The 16,627-nt window shown below is 39.5% G+C and overlaps 2 protein-coding genes across 5 annotated transcripts in view; both read left to right on the top strand.

The window, feature by feature from the left end:
* The window catches only part of LOC130545795 (rab GTPase-activating protein 1), a 95,377-nt gene that overhangs the window by 54,944 nt on the left and 23,806 nt on the right, over positions 1 to 16,627 (top strand). The gene's annotated exons all lie outside the window — the stretch shown is intronic.
* LOC130545796 (probable G-protein coupled receptor 21) lies at positions 118 to 7,579 on the top strand. The gene has a single exon (XM_057320566.1). The coding sequence runs from the start codon at positions 862 to 864 to the stop codon at positions 1,888 to 1,890; it is 1,029 nt and encodes a 342-aa protein (XP_057176549.1). The 5' UTR covers positions 118 to 861; the 3' UTR covers positions 1,891 to 7,579.

Raw genomic sequence — 16,627 nt, 5'->3', positions numbered from 1 at the left:
CAAGGGGATGCCTCTCTCCACTCGTGCTTCTCCATTCGCTCAGTGGCTCAAGTGGAGGATGGGAGGAGTTTCAGCACTCCTGCTGCAGCGGAGGGAGGGAGGGAACACAGATGCATCAGTGCCACAGACGGGAGAGAGAGAGGCTGCTTTCTGCATCACACCACTCTATCCCTCATTTACATTCCAGACGCTCGCTCCTCTCCGGAGAGCTCCCTTCTCTGTTTGAAATGCCAATCACCACTGGCTGTACCTTCATCCTCGATCACGCACACATCCTCCGTGCAAATGTGAGGGAGCTGGGAGCACGACACGTGATGAGGAGATTCCCCACTTTTCGTCCGAGCGACGACTGAAGTTGCTGCACAGATATCCGACTCTGGAATTCGGCCTTTTTGAGATGTATAGGAATAAACAACTGGACTCTGTTTTTGTGAGGGTACTCCTGTGCTGACATCGGACTACTAACCGTTACTCGGAACTACTGAAGGATTTCCTTTTATTTTTCTTTGTGGACGTCCTGTGCCTGCAACTGGCCGCTCAGCTGTGCTTCGTCCTGGTAAGACAGGACTGATAGAGGAAGAGTGTGTGTGTATGTCCTGTACCGCTGCCGTTTCCTCCGGAGTTTAAGCTTGACTCACTACCTGCTGCCACCGGTTAGACTCTCCGTAGGATTCTGTCATCGCACGTGTGGGGGCGTTATTTAAAGGATTTCTGCAGAGCGGTGGCTCAAGTACTGCTGATATGCCAGGCACCTGGCATGGACACCTTCCCCGTGTCTATCAGGGGCAGCCTTACCGCGGCCAGCATTTGCTGAGTTAGGCCCCCAAGGAACTACCACCCTAACTGTGCACCCTCAACAAGATGAACGGAACTGAGTTGAACCAAAGCACAGAACCCTTCTGCCTGCTGAACATTGGCTACTCCCAGATCTTCAACACCTGCTTGCTGGAATTAGCAGTTATTCTCTTTTTGACAGTGCTCATCATCTCCGGGAACTTGGTGGTTATGTTTGTATTCCATTGCGCTCCATTGCTCAGCCATCATACTACTAGCTCCTTCATACAGACGATGGCGTACGCAGACTTCCTGGTCGGGGTCAGCTGTCTCATCCCTTCACTGTCTCTCCTGTACCACCTGGAGGGTTTGAACGAGGAACTCACCTGCATGGTCTTTAGCTACATGGTCTGCGTTTTGAAGAGCGTCTCCATGGCCTCACTGGCATGCATTAGTGTCGACCGTTATGTTGCTATCACCCGGCCTCTTTCCTACGCAGCTCTCGTCACACCTTGCCGACTTCGCACCTGCATTGCCCTCATTTGGCTATACTCCGCGCTCATCTTTCTGCCTACTTTTTTTGGTTGGGGCAAGCCGGGATACCACGGTGATGTCTTCAGGTGGTGTTCCTCCTGGGACACTCAGCCCCTCTTTACCGCCTTTATTGTCGCAGCCCTCTATGCACCGGCTGCTTTTACCGTTTGCTTCACCTACGCTCACATCTTCCGGATCTGTCGGCAACATACTCGGCAAATCAGTGAGCGGAGAGCACGCTTCGGCCCGCAGGAGCCTGAGCCGGGTGAGCAAGCATGTACGGACAAACGCTACGCTACCGTGCTCTTCCGCATCACTAGTGTGTTTTATCTGCTTTGGCTACCCTACATCATCTACTTTTTATTGGAGAGCGCTGGGATATACCACCATGCCGTTGCATCGTTTCTGACCACATGGCTGGCCATCAGCAATAGTTTTTGCAACTGCCTCATCTACAGCCTGTCAAACAGCGCCTTCCGCAAGGGCCTCAAGCGCCTCTGTCTTCTTTGTCTGCAACGTACGGACACCAAGAAGCCCCTGGGAGATCCACAGGGCCTTCAGCGCCCTGCCTGCCATGTGTAGTTCTTTCTGTTGGCAAAAGAAGTGATGGCAAGTGTTTTGTCAAGTTAAAACGGATACTGAAGATTTGCATCTGCGTCCGTATACCGTCCCGGTTTGTCAGGGCGTTTTGAATGAGGCAGGACCACGAGTTTGGTTTGCCTGTATGTTGCAGGATAACATTCGAGGGAGAAGCCGACCGCTGGCCTGGGTAACTGGAGATAAAGTGGACAGTTATGTGAAAGTGGGCTGCTCTTATTGTTCCAGAGCTGTCAGGAGTTGAGTTGATGATAGGATATGTAATGCGGAAGGATGAAAATCTCATTCCATGAGACAGAATTGTGTTTTAAAACATTTTCAGGTTACAACAAAGTAAATTCTGAAATTTAGGCCACAGTGCTGTTTTAGAGACCGGATAAAGTTGAGCTCATTACTTTCCATCTTAATTTAGCTGATCTGTAGATTCTGTGGTTTGATTTTATCGGCCTTTGTGCACTGTTGACTTTTAGTTATGCTTACGTGGTCAGCATAGGGGGAATGAATAGCTTGTGTTTTCCCTCCCAGCTGTTTAAATGCAGGTACAAAGAATGAGTCCTGCTAGACTAGAACCGTGAACATTATTTGCAAGATATTAAAAATCTTCCATACTCTGCATCTGAATCCCAGCCTTTGACCTGGTTTCAGACTCTTTAACTGACTCTTTTTTTGTAATATACCCAAATTTCTTTCCACGTAATTTCCGAGGATAATCTGATCACGACCCTGCTCCCAGTGGAGGAATGTGTTTGTTAGATCAGCAGTGATTTTTGTCTCGGGGCCAGCTATGAGTCTTGACCTTCAGCAATCCGAATTAACGTTTCTTAAAAGCTCTTTTCCCAAAGACCTGAATTATACCCTTCAGCGATGTCGCAATGACACAGCCTTCCCATTTTATGCTTGTTTAATGCCATGGAGGGATTACATAACCGTGCCGCTGGTCAGAGGACATCATCCTTATAAAACACGTTAAAACAACAGCAAACAGACTCCCCATTCTGCCTGACGTATTATAAACCCTTGAATGGACATGAGATTAACTTTCTTGCTAAAAGATAAAAAAGTCCTTTGAGGATTGTGGGGGATTTGACTTTGATCTCAGTTTAATTGTTTTGCCTACTGGACGGAGTGACTTTTTGACATGACCTCTGCCCTGAAATGTCCGTCCTGTGGAAATATCTGCCCGTGCTTAGTTTACTCGCATGGGTTGCAGGGAGTTTTAGTGGATTGGGTAACATCTGTGCAAACGCATTAAGAGAATCTCACTTAAAATGTCACATTATGTAGTTCAGCACACCACGCAAACAACATGATCCAAACAGCTGTCAACAGACCCTTAAGATGCTCAGCTCTGCAGTGTTCAAAGTTGCTTGGATTGGGTCTCAAGGTGGATTTGGACCATGCGCCAGGGTGAAAACTACTGAAACGACGTCAGATGTCGGAGAGGTCAACGCTTCTTGCATGTACATAGTTTTTAAAGACAGATTAGCAAAAAAAGACTCTTATTGCGCTGTGATATTTGTGTCTATGACGCTTAAAAAAGACATTCTGTGTATAACGCACGTGTTGAGGTGCCAAGAAAATAGAGGGCAAATTATGCTCTTTTTCATTCTTTGACTGTGATTATGAATTTATTTTTTGGACGGTACTGTTAAATATCGGTTCTTACGCAGAGATAGCTTTGTTCTTATAGCTGACCAAAGTAACAATATTTATGTTTTTAATCATTCTTTTTATTCTTAAACATATACAGGAACCACACAATCAAAATACTTGTTTTGAAAATTCATATATATTTAATTGTATTTCGTGTAATTATATTCATGGGGATGACCTTAACCGTCCCTTCAAATGAACATTGGGGAGGATTATGTGTTGTATCCCATAATAGAAGCGTTTTGTTAGACACTATGAGAAAAAGGACCTAATTTGATCACTCAGTTTACTGTAAAAAAATTATCTATTTTTATGCTAATGTCTGAATTGCCTATAGACTTGTCTGTGTCTCTTATGAAGTGTTGAGCCTTTGATAAGTGATGTGATGATAGTCAGAACCGCTTCTGAGCTGCCGTGTCGTGACAGGGCGCTGTGCAATACTACCATTGATTAGAGAGAATACATCGCACACAATAGAAAAAGGGCTTTTATGTTCTCTAAGTGTCCCAGCTGTGTTCTGTAATGTAGATCTTGATCTGACGGCCTCTGGCCCTGCACTGTTTTTAAACCAGAGCTGAAAGATTTTGTGGAGTTCATCCATTCTGACGCCGCTCTGGACTACTTGAAGCATAGATGATCTTCTCATTTGCTTTACTCACCAAAAACATTCAGAATAAATGCCCAAGATTTTGATGGCCATGCTTTAGTGGCTGCCTCCAAAATGTTGTACTAGAGATGTTAAAAACGACGTATTTCCAAATAGTCTATAGACTGAAGGGCTAGTCTGGTTTTGGGTTTACCTGACCCCAATCGGACCTGTTTTTTTGTTCAGCAACAGTGATGGAGCACAACAGAATTGAACCGAATGCAGGGGTCAAAGTTTGAAAAATTCATGACAAAAAATAACTTTTGTCTGGGTGTGTTTGACATATGGTGGTTTAAAATTGGACGAATTTAGACATTGAAAAGGTTTTTATATGTGAAATGTCTGAAAGCTACAGCACACAACTGTCAGCATGCTATTAAAGCACTGCCACTAAAGATGCAAAAAATTACAAATAAATAATAATAATTATTAATGATTAAAACAAAATCCCTATGTTATGATATATAACAGAAGTTCCTATATTACAAGATTTAAAATGGTGGAATTTTAAAAGACTGCTATTCTAATTTCATTCCTGTTTGACCTCTTAAAGAGATCGTTCACCCAAAAACAAAAATATTTTATCATTTATTACCCTTTTGGCATTGTCAAACCTGTTTAACTTTCTTTCTTCTGTAGAACACAATAGAACATTGGCCCTCATTGACTTCCATTGTATGGACACAACCCACAGAAACATCTTGTTTTGTGTTCCACAGAAGGAAGAGTCAATGATATTAATATTAACAAGATGCGCCTCCGTCGAATGGCGAGGAATGCAAAGCTCAATATGGCCGCTCTAGCGAAGGAAGTCCCCGCCGTCCAGTAAAACGAGCCAATCGTAAATCAGTAATGACTGACGATTCTCTGGGGCGAGCTCTCGTGAGGCACTTGCCAGCCTGTGCGCAAGCACAGTAGATGAGACGACAACGAAAAAGGTGATTTGTAGCGCAATTTAAGCTTAGCAAACCAAAGTCATGATACAGTTCATGTCATGTTTAGTTATTGATCGAAAAATATGCCGTTTAATTTGCCAGCGATTTTAGAAATATCTGCCTTACACCATTCAAGTAGATTGGACTGTGGACTAGCTATGACGTAAATAGCTGCCCAGAGGCGTTGCAAACATGGCCGCCGATTGGAACGACTTCCGTAAACGAACTTTGGTCATATACAGGTCTTGAACTACATGAGGGTGAATAAATGACAGAAATTTTATTTTGGGCGTTCCACAAAATATTGTATGCGTTCTATAACATATTGCGACTGTTGTTGGATTTTCTGCTTCAATTGCGAAAAAATCCCTTTCTTGCGGCATGCTAATCAGTGCATTGTCATATTCTGTAGATAATGTATCTTGCATATGTGTTTGAAGGATGTAGCAAGTGGATTTGTATTTATTTGAATTTACTACAGATGCGATTGTGTTCTTTTTTGTAATGGAAATTGATAATGAGACTCGAACGAGTGTCTGCATTGCATGTTTCGCGTCATAATCGATGGTACTTGTGTCATGGGTAAAAGAAGGGTAAAGGTTTTTAATGTTATTTGAATCGTAGAACACTGATGCCAGAGAGCTTTTTGTATGTTTTTTGTTCTCTCTATGATGCCAAGGCATTTTTTTCTCTTTCCTGTGGGAAACTGGTTATGTTCTTGATGTCAATGTCAAGGCCTAGTGCTCTCAAGAGAATCAATCTCCCATGATGATGTTGCTCTCTGCTGTGCCATATTAGGATGCCGGACCCAAGCGGTCCACTGCCATCGCAGAAAATGGAGGGCTGAGCTGGAACAGTGTGTGTTTGCTGTCGACGGAACACACAACCCTCCGTGCACACAAACTCACAGCTCTTGATTGTAGCAGGCGTCTGTGTTGAATTTATTCATGCATGTTCTAGCAGTCGGTTAAATCGTCCGGCTCTTTAATGACGTGCTTATGATCTTGGCCTTGTAAGTGGCAATGATTTGTATTTGATTAACTGGAGAGAATTGTTTTTTTTTGCCTTTAACCCTTTAACTTAAGTGTCCCGAATTGTATTTCGCTTCCTCTTTCTTATCTGAAGTGAACGTTTCTCACAAGGGTATGAAAACACTGCTTGGTGTTGATGATTAACACTGTTTCGGACAGAAGTTGCTGGGTTGAAAGAAGATTCTGCTTCTGTTTTTTTTGTTGCAAAATATGGTTGTAGCTGAGGTACTGGTGTAGTGTACCGCACATTTTGTAAAGATGTCATGTTTTAGAAAATAATTGTCTATAACATATTTATATTCTGGTATATCTGCACTGAGGAAATAAATGTGATCTCAATGTGTCTTTTATCGTGTGTTATTTATATAAAGGAACATGTTGAGTGAGTTTGTGTTCGTGTACACGTATGTTTTTTAATGCAGATGAATGTGCTGGTGCCAGCCTATGACAGTACATTAATAGTCTCCTCTTTGCAGGCGGGCATTGGACGATAATTGAACCAGCACATCACATGCTCTCACACACACGTTTACACAAAAGTAATGCATTGCGATTGTATGTGATATGGAATAGGAGCAGTGACGTAACTGTGCAACGTTTACCTTGTATTTAAGAAATGATCCACAACTTCACGCATGTCATAAGAGTAGAGTTGGCTCATGTAAAGTCTTGTTACTTATTGAATAAACCTTTGGCACAACTTACCCAAATATATCTGACACTACCCTACAACTACCATTTTGGAATTATTTAACAACTCATGGCCAATCATTGGCGAAGTATGCATAGTTTTACAAATTGGCAATTTGCTTGCATGTATGATACAGTGTATGAAGAGTTCATTTGCAAAAACGGATCATCATTATTTTTTCAAAAATCATGTTTTTATTGTGCATTCCAAGTAATGCTGTATCAATCAAACTGCAGTTAGGTTGTTTTGATTAAGTAATAATAACTAAAAAAAAATACAGCTAACAAACACAATAAAAAACACCATAACGTACTGAAAAACATGATTTTTTAAACAGGTTTTTAAAATGTTATCTGTTTTTGTATCGATACAATTGAGCACCTCATTTACATAACACTTGGAGTATCTGAAACCATTAATACCATCCACACCTGAAGTGACATTTTAAAAAACAAACAGTACTAATATAGAGTTCATTGTAAGTTGTTGTGTGTTGCCGTCATGGCTGGGTTAGACAGAAATTCTTAACATGGAAAAGATATGTTGCGAGTCTTTGTGTCTTGTGTACACACAGTGTAAATGGAATCTTGAAAATAAAATTTGTGACTATACATAACAGTTCCTCGAATCAGCTGACATGTGACAGCCTAAGACGTCTTGAATTTTGTTTAAATCACTACAAATCAGACTACAAATTTAAGAGAAAATTCTCTTTTACAAGAATTTTTTAAGATAACCTTATTGGTTTAGCGAAACATGTAAAGAAATCATCAAGTTTTATTACTTTTATTACTTTTTAATAAATTTGATTACGTTTAATTTACGTAAAACCAGGCATGACAAAAAACTTTTGTGACCACATTGAAAGCGAAAATGCTGCACAAGATGACACAATCACAGCCGTTTAGTTACATTTAAAGGGATAGTTTAGCCAAAAATGAAAATTCTGTCATGAACAACTTAGTTGTTCCAAACGTGTATAAATGTCTTTGTTCTGTGAAACGCAAAGAAAGATATTTAGAAGAATGTTAGCAACTGCGATTTCTAGGGCACCATTGACAACCATAGTAATACCAAATACTAACATTGACTACCAAAAATTTAAATGGTAGTCAAAGGTGCCCCAGATCTGTTTGTTTTCCTAAATTCTTCAAAATATCTCATTTTGTGTTCTAATATGGTAGTCAATGGTGCCCCAGAAATCTCAGTTGCTAACATTCTTCCAAATATCTACAGGTTTGGAACAACTTGAGTGTAAGTGAATGATGACGGAATTATCATTTTTGGGCGAAATCTCTCTTTAATATCGAATGTATAGTTGTGTAAAACAGGATTTCAGACCAGTAAGATTTTCTGGGGATGATCTACCCAATGTGATGTTACAAATATAGATGTTTTATATATATAATAAACTGGCAATGTTATATTGTTGTTGCTTGTAATTGTGGATGTTTAGGCAATAGCTTTGTTTTATGGCTGTCACAATGACACAATTTCAGTAGCCTATATTGAATTATATTTTATGAACGCTTTTCTTTTTCCCATGCGGTTTGATGATAATATCAACTAAATAAAAATTCAAGTTTGATTTGAATGACATTTTTGTGCAATTATGCAATTTTTGTTAGAGCTGGGTCCTGAAGTATTACCCATAATCCAACAAACCCAAAAGAGTCCTGATTGACTCTGACGGCCCCCGTCGTGTGCCCAGTGAGTGATGTGATGCAGGGAACAGGAAGTGGACCCTCCCGGCCTTTTATTGAGGGAGTGACCAAAAATCAACCCGCCAACTCAATCTCCTCCTCTCGCCTTTCATCAAGCTCGCAACACATTTTATAATCAGCTCCCCCCCCCTAAAAAAAACAAAATGCCATTTTCGACCATTGTTGCTGATCAGAATTAACTGCTGTAAACAATGGTCAGGAAAAAAGTACAGTACTTCCTGCGGAAGCACCCATACACACAATATCACCAGTACAGTCAAAAAAGCACAACTTGTTTTGTGCTCTGTTCACACAGATTTTTTTTGTGCTCTTACACCACTCTTTTCAGGGCCAAGAATGATTATCAACAATGCTGCCCGAACATGAATGTTGTTTCTTATTTAAGACACGGACACTATTTAAGACACGTTTCCTATGAGCAAACCCTAAACCTGCTTAGACTTCCTGCTCCTGTTGCTGACCAGACGGTGAGAGAGTGATTTCTGGGGAACTTTTAGAAAGAAAAAAGTTTTTTTTGCTTCATCTATTCATTTTTTGTTTGTTTGTTATTAATCTCTTCCTGCCATTCTTTGCCTTCTTGCTTTTCTTTAATTCGTGGCTTCCTTTTTAGGGGTTTAATGGAAATGTTCGTGCCCCTGGAAATGTTGGGTTCCTGCTCAAATATGCTTATGTTTTGGTGTGTCACATTTACAATTTAAGCAGTGCAATCTGTGTCATTTATCAGACGTTTCGCTCAGAATTTATGTTGGCATATAATCGAGGCCTGCTTTCCATCTATGTTTTGTCAGGGTATGGCTGGCTTCCATCAAAATAGTTGATGACTAGTCTGCGTAGTCCAATAGTGACTGCATGGGGCAAAGTTTACATAGAAGGTATACAGTATATACAGGGTATGTTTTTGTTACTGTATTGTAAGTTTTTACATGAATCTTTCCGAACTTGTTAACTGTTGCCGTCTCGGTCAAACAAAAGCTTATTGAGGACCGTGAAATATTAATAACACAAAACTTTTACTCAATATATGCTTTTTTCCTGTATGCTTTTTGTGGTAACACTTTAGTATAGGGACCAATTTTCTCCATTAACAAGTTGCTTATTAGCATGCATATTATTAGAATACAGACTGTTTATTAGTTCTTATAAACCATATTTTACATCCCTAATCCTACCCAATACCTATGTCATGGTTCTGCCCCATCTTGTTTTGCTTTTCTTGATCTTGTGGCAGAGCCATGGCAGAACCTCTTGTTTCATGTGGAGAGAAGCATTTTGGCCCACTTGGCCTTCCACGTGCTCTCTCCGGGTCTCGTCTTTGTCCCCGCCCTCTTGTATCCCTCATTATTGCTTGTTATTTGTTTCATGCCCTACACCTGTCCCATCTTGATTTGGTCCCTTATTTAATGCCCCTTTGTTCTCTGTCCTGTGCTGGTTCATTGTTATCTGTCATTCGTTTCATGTGGGTGAGTTCCTGTCTCTGTTAGTCTAGTCTAGTCTAGTTATTTGTAGTTAATGTCAAATGTTGTCTCTAGTCTAGTTTAGTGTAGTTAGTCCATGTTCTTGTTATCAGTCATGTTTATAACCATGTTCTTTGTATTTTTTCCCCCTTGTGGGTTTTTGTTTTGTCTATTTTATTATTAAATGTCTTGTTAACCCCTTACCCGCTGTCTGCGCCTGGGTCCTCTGTCCTTGTATCTTTGCGTCTCACCTGTTTCATGACAACCTAAACCTAACAACTACCTTACTAACTATTAATAAAGCACCAAATTAGGAGTTTATTAAGGCAAAAGTCGCAGTTAATGGTTTGTAAATTGCGAGAATTGGACCTTAAAATAAAGTTTTTTGTTTTTAAGTGCTTTTATGTGTATGTTCAAATAAAATCCATATTCCCTGAAAAAATTGTCCACCTTTGAAGTTTAGTGTTTTGTCCATTTTGTATCATAAATCTCATATGTGACCGTGGACCACAAAACCAGTCACAAGTCGCACGGGTGCTACATATTTGTAGCAATAGCCAACAATACATTGTATGGGTCAAAATAATAGATTTTCTTTTATGCCAAAAATCATTGGGATATTAAGTAAAGATCGTGTTCCATGAAGATATTTTGTGAATTTTTGACTGTAAATGTATCAAAACTTATTTTTTGTGAGTGATGCAACCAAATCGCGAACAAAAATATAAACCGTGTACAAAAACGGCCGGAAATAGCTAAAAACTTGACTCGCTGCTGCCTGCACTTTGGGAATTACCCACTCGAGTTTGGTATCTATGTAAAGCTTAGAATTTCAGGTTCATCTACTCTACAAAATGTTATTACAGCATGAAGCCAAAAGAGACCATTAAGCTAAACATTTTTCTTCTTAGCAACAGCCTGCTACAGCGCCCCCTTTAAAGGCGATATTTTGTTTTTTTTGCACCCTCAGATTTCAGATTATCAGATCTTGTATCTCGGCCAAAATACTGTCCTAACAAACCATACATCAATGGAAAGCTTATTTATCGATGATGTATAAATCCAAATTTAAAAAAATGAACCCTTATGACCGGTTTTGTGGTCCAGGGTCACATATTTTGATGGTTAAACTTACCTGAGGGGCATTAAAAGCAAATAGTGTGCAACATATCGCTTTTGTCCACTAATCGTTGCTGTCCTTTTGAAACCTCGTATGTCCAAATTCGCTGTTTTTCAGGAAATGGATCGATTTAATACTGTGTTGTCAAAGTGGACAAGCATTTTTTAATACTTTATATTGGTTAAATATTTGCCAAACCCAGTGACAAGGGTGACTAATAATAATGATTTATGATAAAAATAAAAATGACACAATATGGAGATTCGAGGTTTGAGAAGGACAGCAGCGACAACAGAGAAACTCGAACCTGACCCTCATAATTACTTCAGTAAAGCAAAGTCGGATAATTCTGACATCATGTGAAGGCAGGGTGTACCTGAAATAAAACCATTCCCTTGCCATCTCAAACACAACGATCTGAACTTCGGAGACATGCTACAGGTCGAGCACCATCTGTGTAGTCAAACTGATCCGATTACAGTACGGTCCGGTCTCAGACTGACCTATTTTTATCTTCTCATCTATTTGATTTACTGTAACTGTCCTAGTTTCTCCTCAGACCGTTTCCATCCTCTTCTCGGCTTGCCGGCCCAAGGCCTCGCTCGTACAGTGGGTCAGTCTGCTCAGAGTTCGCGTTGAGTCTGCGTAGCTGCCGAGGCTGTCAGCTGAGCTGCTGGCTGTGGATGCATTATTTAGTGGCTTCTCTCTTCCACATAAACAGAGCATCAATTATAGAAAAAGAGGGTCATTAATCTTTGAAAAGGGGGTATGCTTACTAAGGCTGGAATCTGCTATTACCACAAGTGTGTGGGAGTGCTTGTGAGCATCGTGCACGTATTGGCATGTTGTTTTTTTGCTAGACACTTTTCTCTGGATTGTTTTATGAGCTTTAGTGGCCATTACTTGCAGATGGTACTTGACTAGTATTACACGTGAGGGGTGTGAATGGAGGGTAAAGAGTAGACAATTATGACTAGAGGTCACTTTTTTGGGTCTATCTCACATTACTTACATACACATTTATAGGTTAGATTTTTAGTTCATTCAAACGGATGCATTCTCATGACGTGGCATTGCTATGCTCTATCGGTTGAGCGACTGGAAAACATAATTGGAAACACATTAATGTGTAGATAAAGCTGTCTGAGTTTGAGGTTGAAGTGGTCAAATGGCTTGGTTAAAGGAATGGTTCACCCAAAAATGTATTTTAATCCATAGTTTTTTCACCCTCATACCATCCTGGGTTTATATGACTTTCTTCACAATTTGAGTAATTTTGAAAGATGTCCTGGCTCTTCCCTGCTTGGTAGTGTCCCATATTTTTAAACCAATGAGACTCCTGGGGAGTCTTCTGAAGCGAAAGTAAAAACGATTAATATTTTTACCTTATTTATCCAAGATAGGTCGCCTTAGAACATGTATTGATGAGAAAAAGACACGTGTAATGGCGGAACGCCGACTTCACGTACCTTAAGGGCGACTCATATTGGTTCTGAGATACGCGAGAACCAATGAGATTCATCCTTGAGATTCGTGAAGCTGGCATGCCGTCGTTACAAAATTATTCAAATTATTTCCACTTGATATGTGATATGGCACATGTGGTGCCAAAGTCTAATGTCATAGTTGTGATTTATTTTGTGTGGTTTAACAAATAATGAATAAGCAGAAAAAAACATTACTGAGATATCCATATAAAACAGACTTCCAAGTTTTCATGCTGCTAAGATAATTTTAAATTAGGTGATAGTTTGCACAGTGGCGCCCCCAGATCATTTTAATAGGGGTGGCCAGGGGAGGCCACAGCAAATCTCGGGGTGCCACACCAAAAAAAAGAATTCGGTGTAATGTGTGTTACACTTTTTTTTTTTTTAATCTGGTGTCGCCAGAATTGTTTGTGAATAGTTTGTTGTTGGTCCATGAACAGTTTTAATCCCCTCATAACCGCCAACTCTGCATGCGTCTCTGCACAATGTCCTGACCTCCCAATTACAGAGAGGTGATTGAGAGAGATTAACTGGAAAAATAGGAACAGAGCGAAAAATAAAAAACTAGGATGAAGAAAGTCAGTGTGTGTATTCAGTGGAACAAAGACGGCGTGACGGCCGACGTTAATCGTGCTTTTTGCAGATTGTGGTCTTGTCCTTGGAAAAGGAATGAATAAAACATGGTGTCCTGAATTTAGACCGAACTACACCCAAAATTTAGACACCCGAGGGAGATGAAAAAACCTATGGAGACTCCACACCTACGATTTGTCTTGTGTGCCGCATAGCGACTTCCATACAGTTAACTTGTGCGTTTCACATGTTAATAATACCGAACAACATGTAAAATGCATTTCACATTGCGTTCCAGCTGTGCTTGACTATCCTGCCTCATCTCTGTTTTTAAGATTGTAGTTTTTTTATTACAGATTACAGTAGTTTTGTGTTCAATGGAAGACAATGGGGGCCAATGTTCTTTGGTTACCAGCGTTTTTCAAAATGTCTTCTTTTGTGTTTTGGGTTCAGTGATGTCATGCAGGCTCCGCCCGCTAACCAGGACTGATCCACCATTAAAATTCGAAAGAATTTTGCTTTGGTGTATATTATAACATGGTAAAATGTGTTAAATAGAGCTGAAAGTATCAGCGAAAAAATTTTTTTTTTTAAATGCATGGGGTCAGGGATTTGTCGAACTTTCAGAATTACAAGCATTCTGAGGATGTGTGTGTTTGTGTGTGTGAGACAGGGTGTAATGGGCCATTACTCACATTCTCCCATCTCTCGTATTAATGACCGTGGATAATGATTACATTAATTATGACGGATAGTTAAGAACTTCATCTTCTCACTAGAAGCGTCTTTACGATTGCCCAAGGTGGTTGCATATCAAATGGGCCCTTCCAGATGGAAGAACCTGACACATTCACACTATGAGACATGTTCAGGAAGTGATAAATCACTGTAGCAGGAAGTGAGGTAGGAGTCCATCTGCAGTGCAGTTACTGTACTGCTGTGACTGACACCTGCAGGCATGATGTAATATATTGCATTATTATTTAAATGGAAAAAGGATGTGACAGCGGTTTGGCCTTAAGCTTTCTAAGTGGGCTTTGAAATGAGTGCATCTATAAATAGATGTTGTATAATCTAAACAAGGCTGTACAGTAACTCTACATGTAACTATTGGTGTTGTGTAGTAGATTAGTAATAGTTTATAAAAAAGGGATTTAAAAACCTGCTAAATTGCTTCATGATATATGTCATTTATTTTAATTGCAAAATAAAAAATAAAATAAATCATAAATAATGTGACTTGTATCATAAGGTCATGTACAGGATCTCAGAGGCCTTGGTCATGTGCTTCTGGAGTGTTGTGAAAAGACGTTTTGTACACTGCTCTGTCTATCTCTCTGTTCATCTCTCTTTCTTCGGACCCCACGCCTCAGTCATGTGATGATGTTCTTGAAATAACTGCGTTTTTTGCCTCTAATTGGCTGTTTAAAGTGCGGTGGTTAAAATGAACAGTGTGCAAATCTTCTTTCCCTCTTCTTTTTCCTTTTATACTTCAGGGGTAATAAAAAATAAAACACAAAAGAAGATATTTTGAGAAATGTCTTATTTGTTTGTATTCATACTGATGAGTAATGTTCATGTTTGAGTGAGCTATCCCTTTAAGTCTTAAAAACGATACATACAATAGATTTGTGTGAGAATCAGATCAACTGAAATATTGAAAACAGTTTATTCACCATGAACATTGACAGAAATATATAAAAATGAGATTTGAGGGTTGAGAAAACGTTGTATTGGTAAGTCAGGGATGATAATATAGGGAATTTGCTGTAGGTAGGGGGAGACCAACAGGGATTTTCGCTGAAATTAACCCAGCTCTATTTTTAGGCACCTTGATGTGTTTCGTCAAAAGTGTCTTATTTGTTCTTTCAGCAGCACTAAATACTGGAGGCATATATGACAGAGCTAGGTTAAAGTTTGCTAAAAAAACAAATGTACATGACTTAAGTATTTGTAGGAAGCTGTGTCTTGTGAAAGAGAAATATATTGGCAATGCTGATACCAATGTTATTTGTTTTGGCTACTAATTGTACAACGCCTTAGTTGTATTTATGGGATAGCTGTGTCTTGTGAGACCATATATCGGCCAGTTCATTAAAACGATTATTCACTTTGGCTGATAATCGAAATTGCTGAAAAGTGTATGTAATATGGCTTGGTATTGCAGAACCAGTTTATCTGATATTTAGGATCTGAAATAACTAACGAAGGATTAAAGTAAAATGAAGTATTGAACTGTAGCGTACGGCTGTAGCGTATGCGAACCCCGGAAGCGAGTTAGCATTTTAGCACTTCCAGTTCCATCGCCCCAAAGTCTGTGGGTTTTATTAACGAATTTCTGGTCAATTGCCTGAAACGAGATCTGTGGTTAACGAAACCTCAAAATATTTTCACGTTTTAATCTATGACAAATCACACCAGATACAGTATAAGCCGCTCATGATTTTAAAAGCTTCATTGTGTCTTGAAAACGGCGGTTGCGTACAAGTTGATAAAAGCAACAACTTCCTTTGGCGGGGACGTTATACGTTATCTAATCTACGTTATCCACATTATTAGTGTTGGGAATCGTAAATCAATTCCAATTTGGAATCGGAATCGAAAGACTAGGAATCGGATCGGAAACTAAAGGAATAGGAATCGTATTCTTGAGATTAAAATTTGAATTCCTCTTCTCAATTCCTGTGTGCATATTTTCAGAAAAGTACACACGTTGCGTTATCTGCTGATATCTCAATAAAAGCCCTTATGAAAATTAACTTTTTTTTTTACTATAGTAAGCATAGTTTAACTATAGTATTTGCATTAAAAAGCACAAGAACCACAAATTAACTATAGTTTCATTATAGTAATAACAGTTTAACCATGATGTAGTTCAACAATGGTAATACAAATTGTAATAAATCAGAAAAAACATGGTTCTATGTGTATATATACACAAAACGGTGCTCATAAATATAGATATTTTTTGCAAATAAGTAGGCTAAATGACCAATACAGGTTGATATCTAAATGTTTTACTTCAACTGTGGAATCGAAACTGGGAATCGATAAGAATCTAAATCGATACGCAGAATCGGAATTAGAATCGATAAAATTCAAACGTTTCCCAACCCTAAATGAGAAGGATATTAATTCACGGAGTAATTACTTACCAGGAAACGCATTTTTAATAAAGTTTAAAAGAGTTTCTGGAGGCTTGGTGGTGGTGACGTTGATATCGAGCAATCGTCTTGTAGTGTGTTTATAGCATCATGTTAGCTTTTTACTTCTGATGATTTAGGTTCCAAAAATAACAAATGTTATGTTCATTAGGGCCCGAGCACGGAGGAGCAAGCCACCGGCTTGCACCGTAGTGCAGAGCCCTTTTGTTTCTGTGTTGTTGTTTCTTCTTCTTCTTCTTCTTCT

The sequence above is a fragment of the Triplophysa rosa genome, linkage group LG22 (assembly GCF_024868665.1).
Source record: "Triplophysa rosa linkage group LG22, Trosa_1v2, whole genome shotgun sequence".
NCBI lineage: Eukaryota > Metazoa > Chordata > Actinopteri > Cypriniformes > Nemacheilidae > Triplophysa > Triplophysa rosa.
Note: the sequence above shows the minus strand (reverse complement) of the source record. Positions and strands in the feature narration are given on the sequence as shown.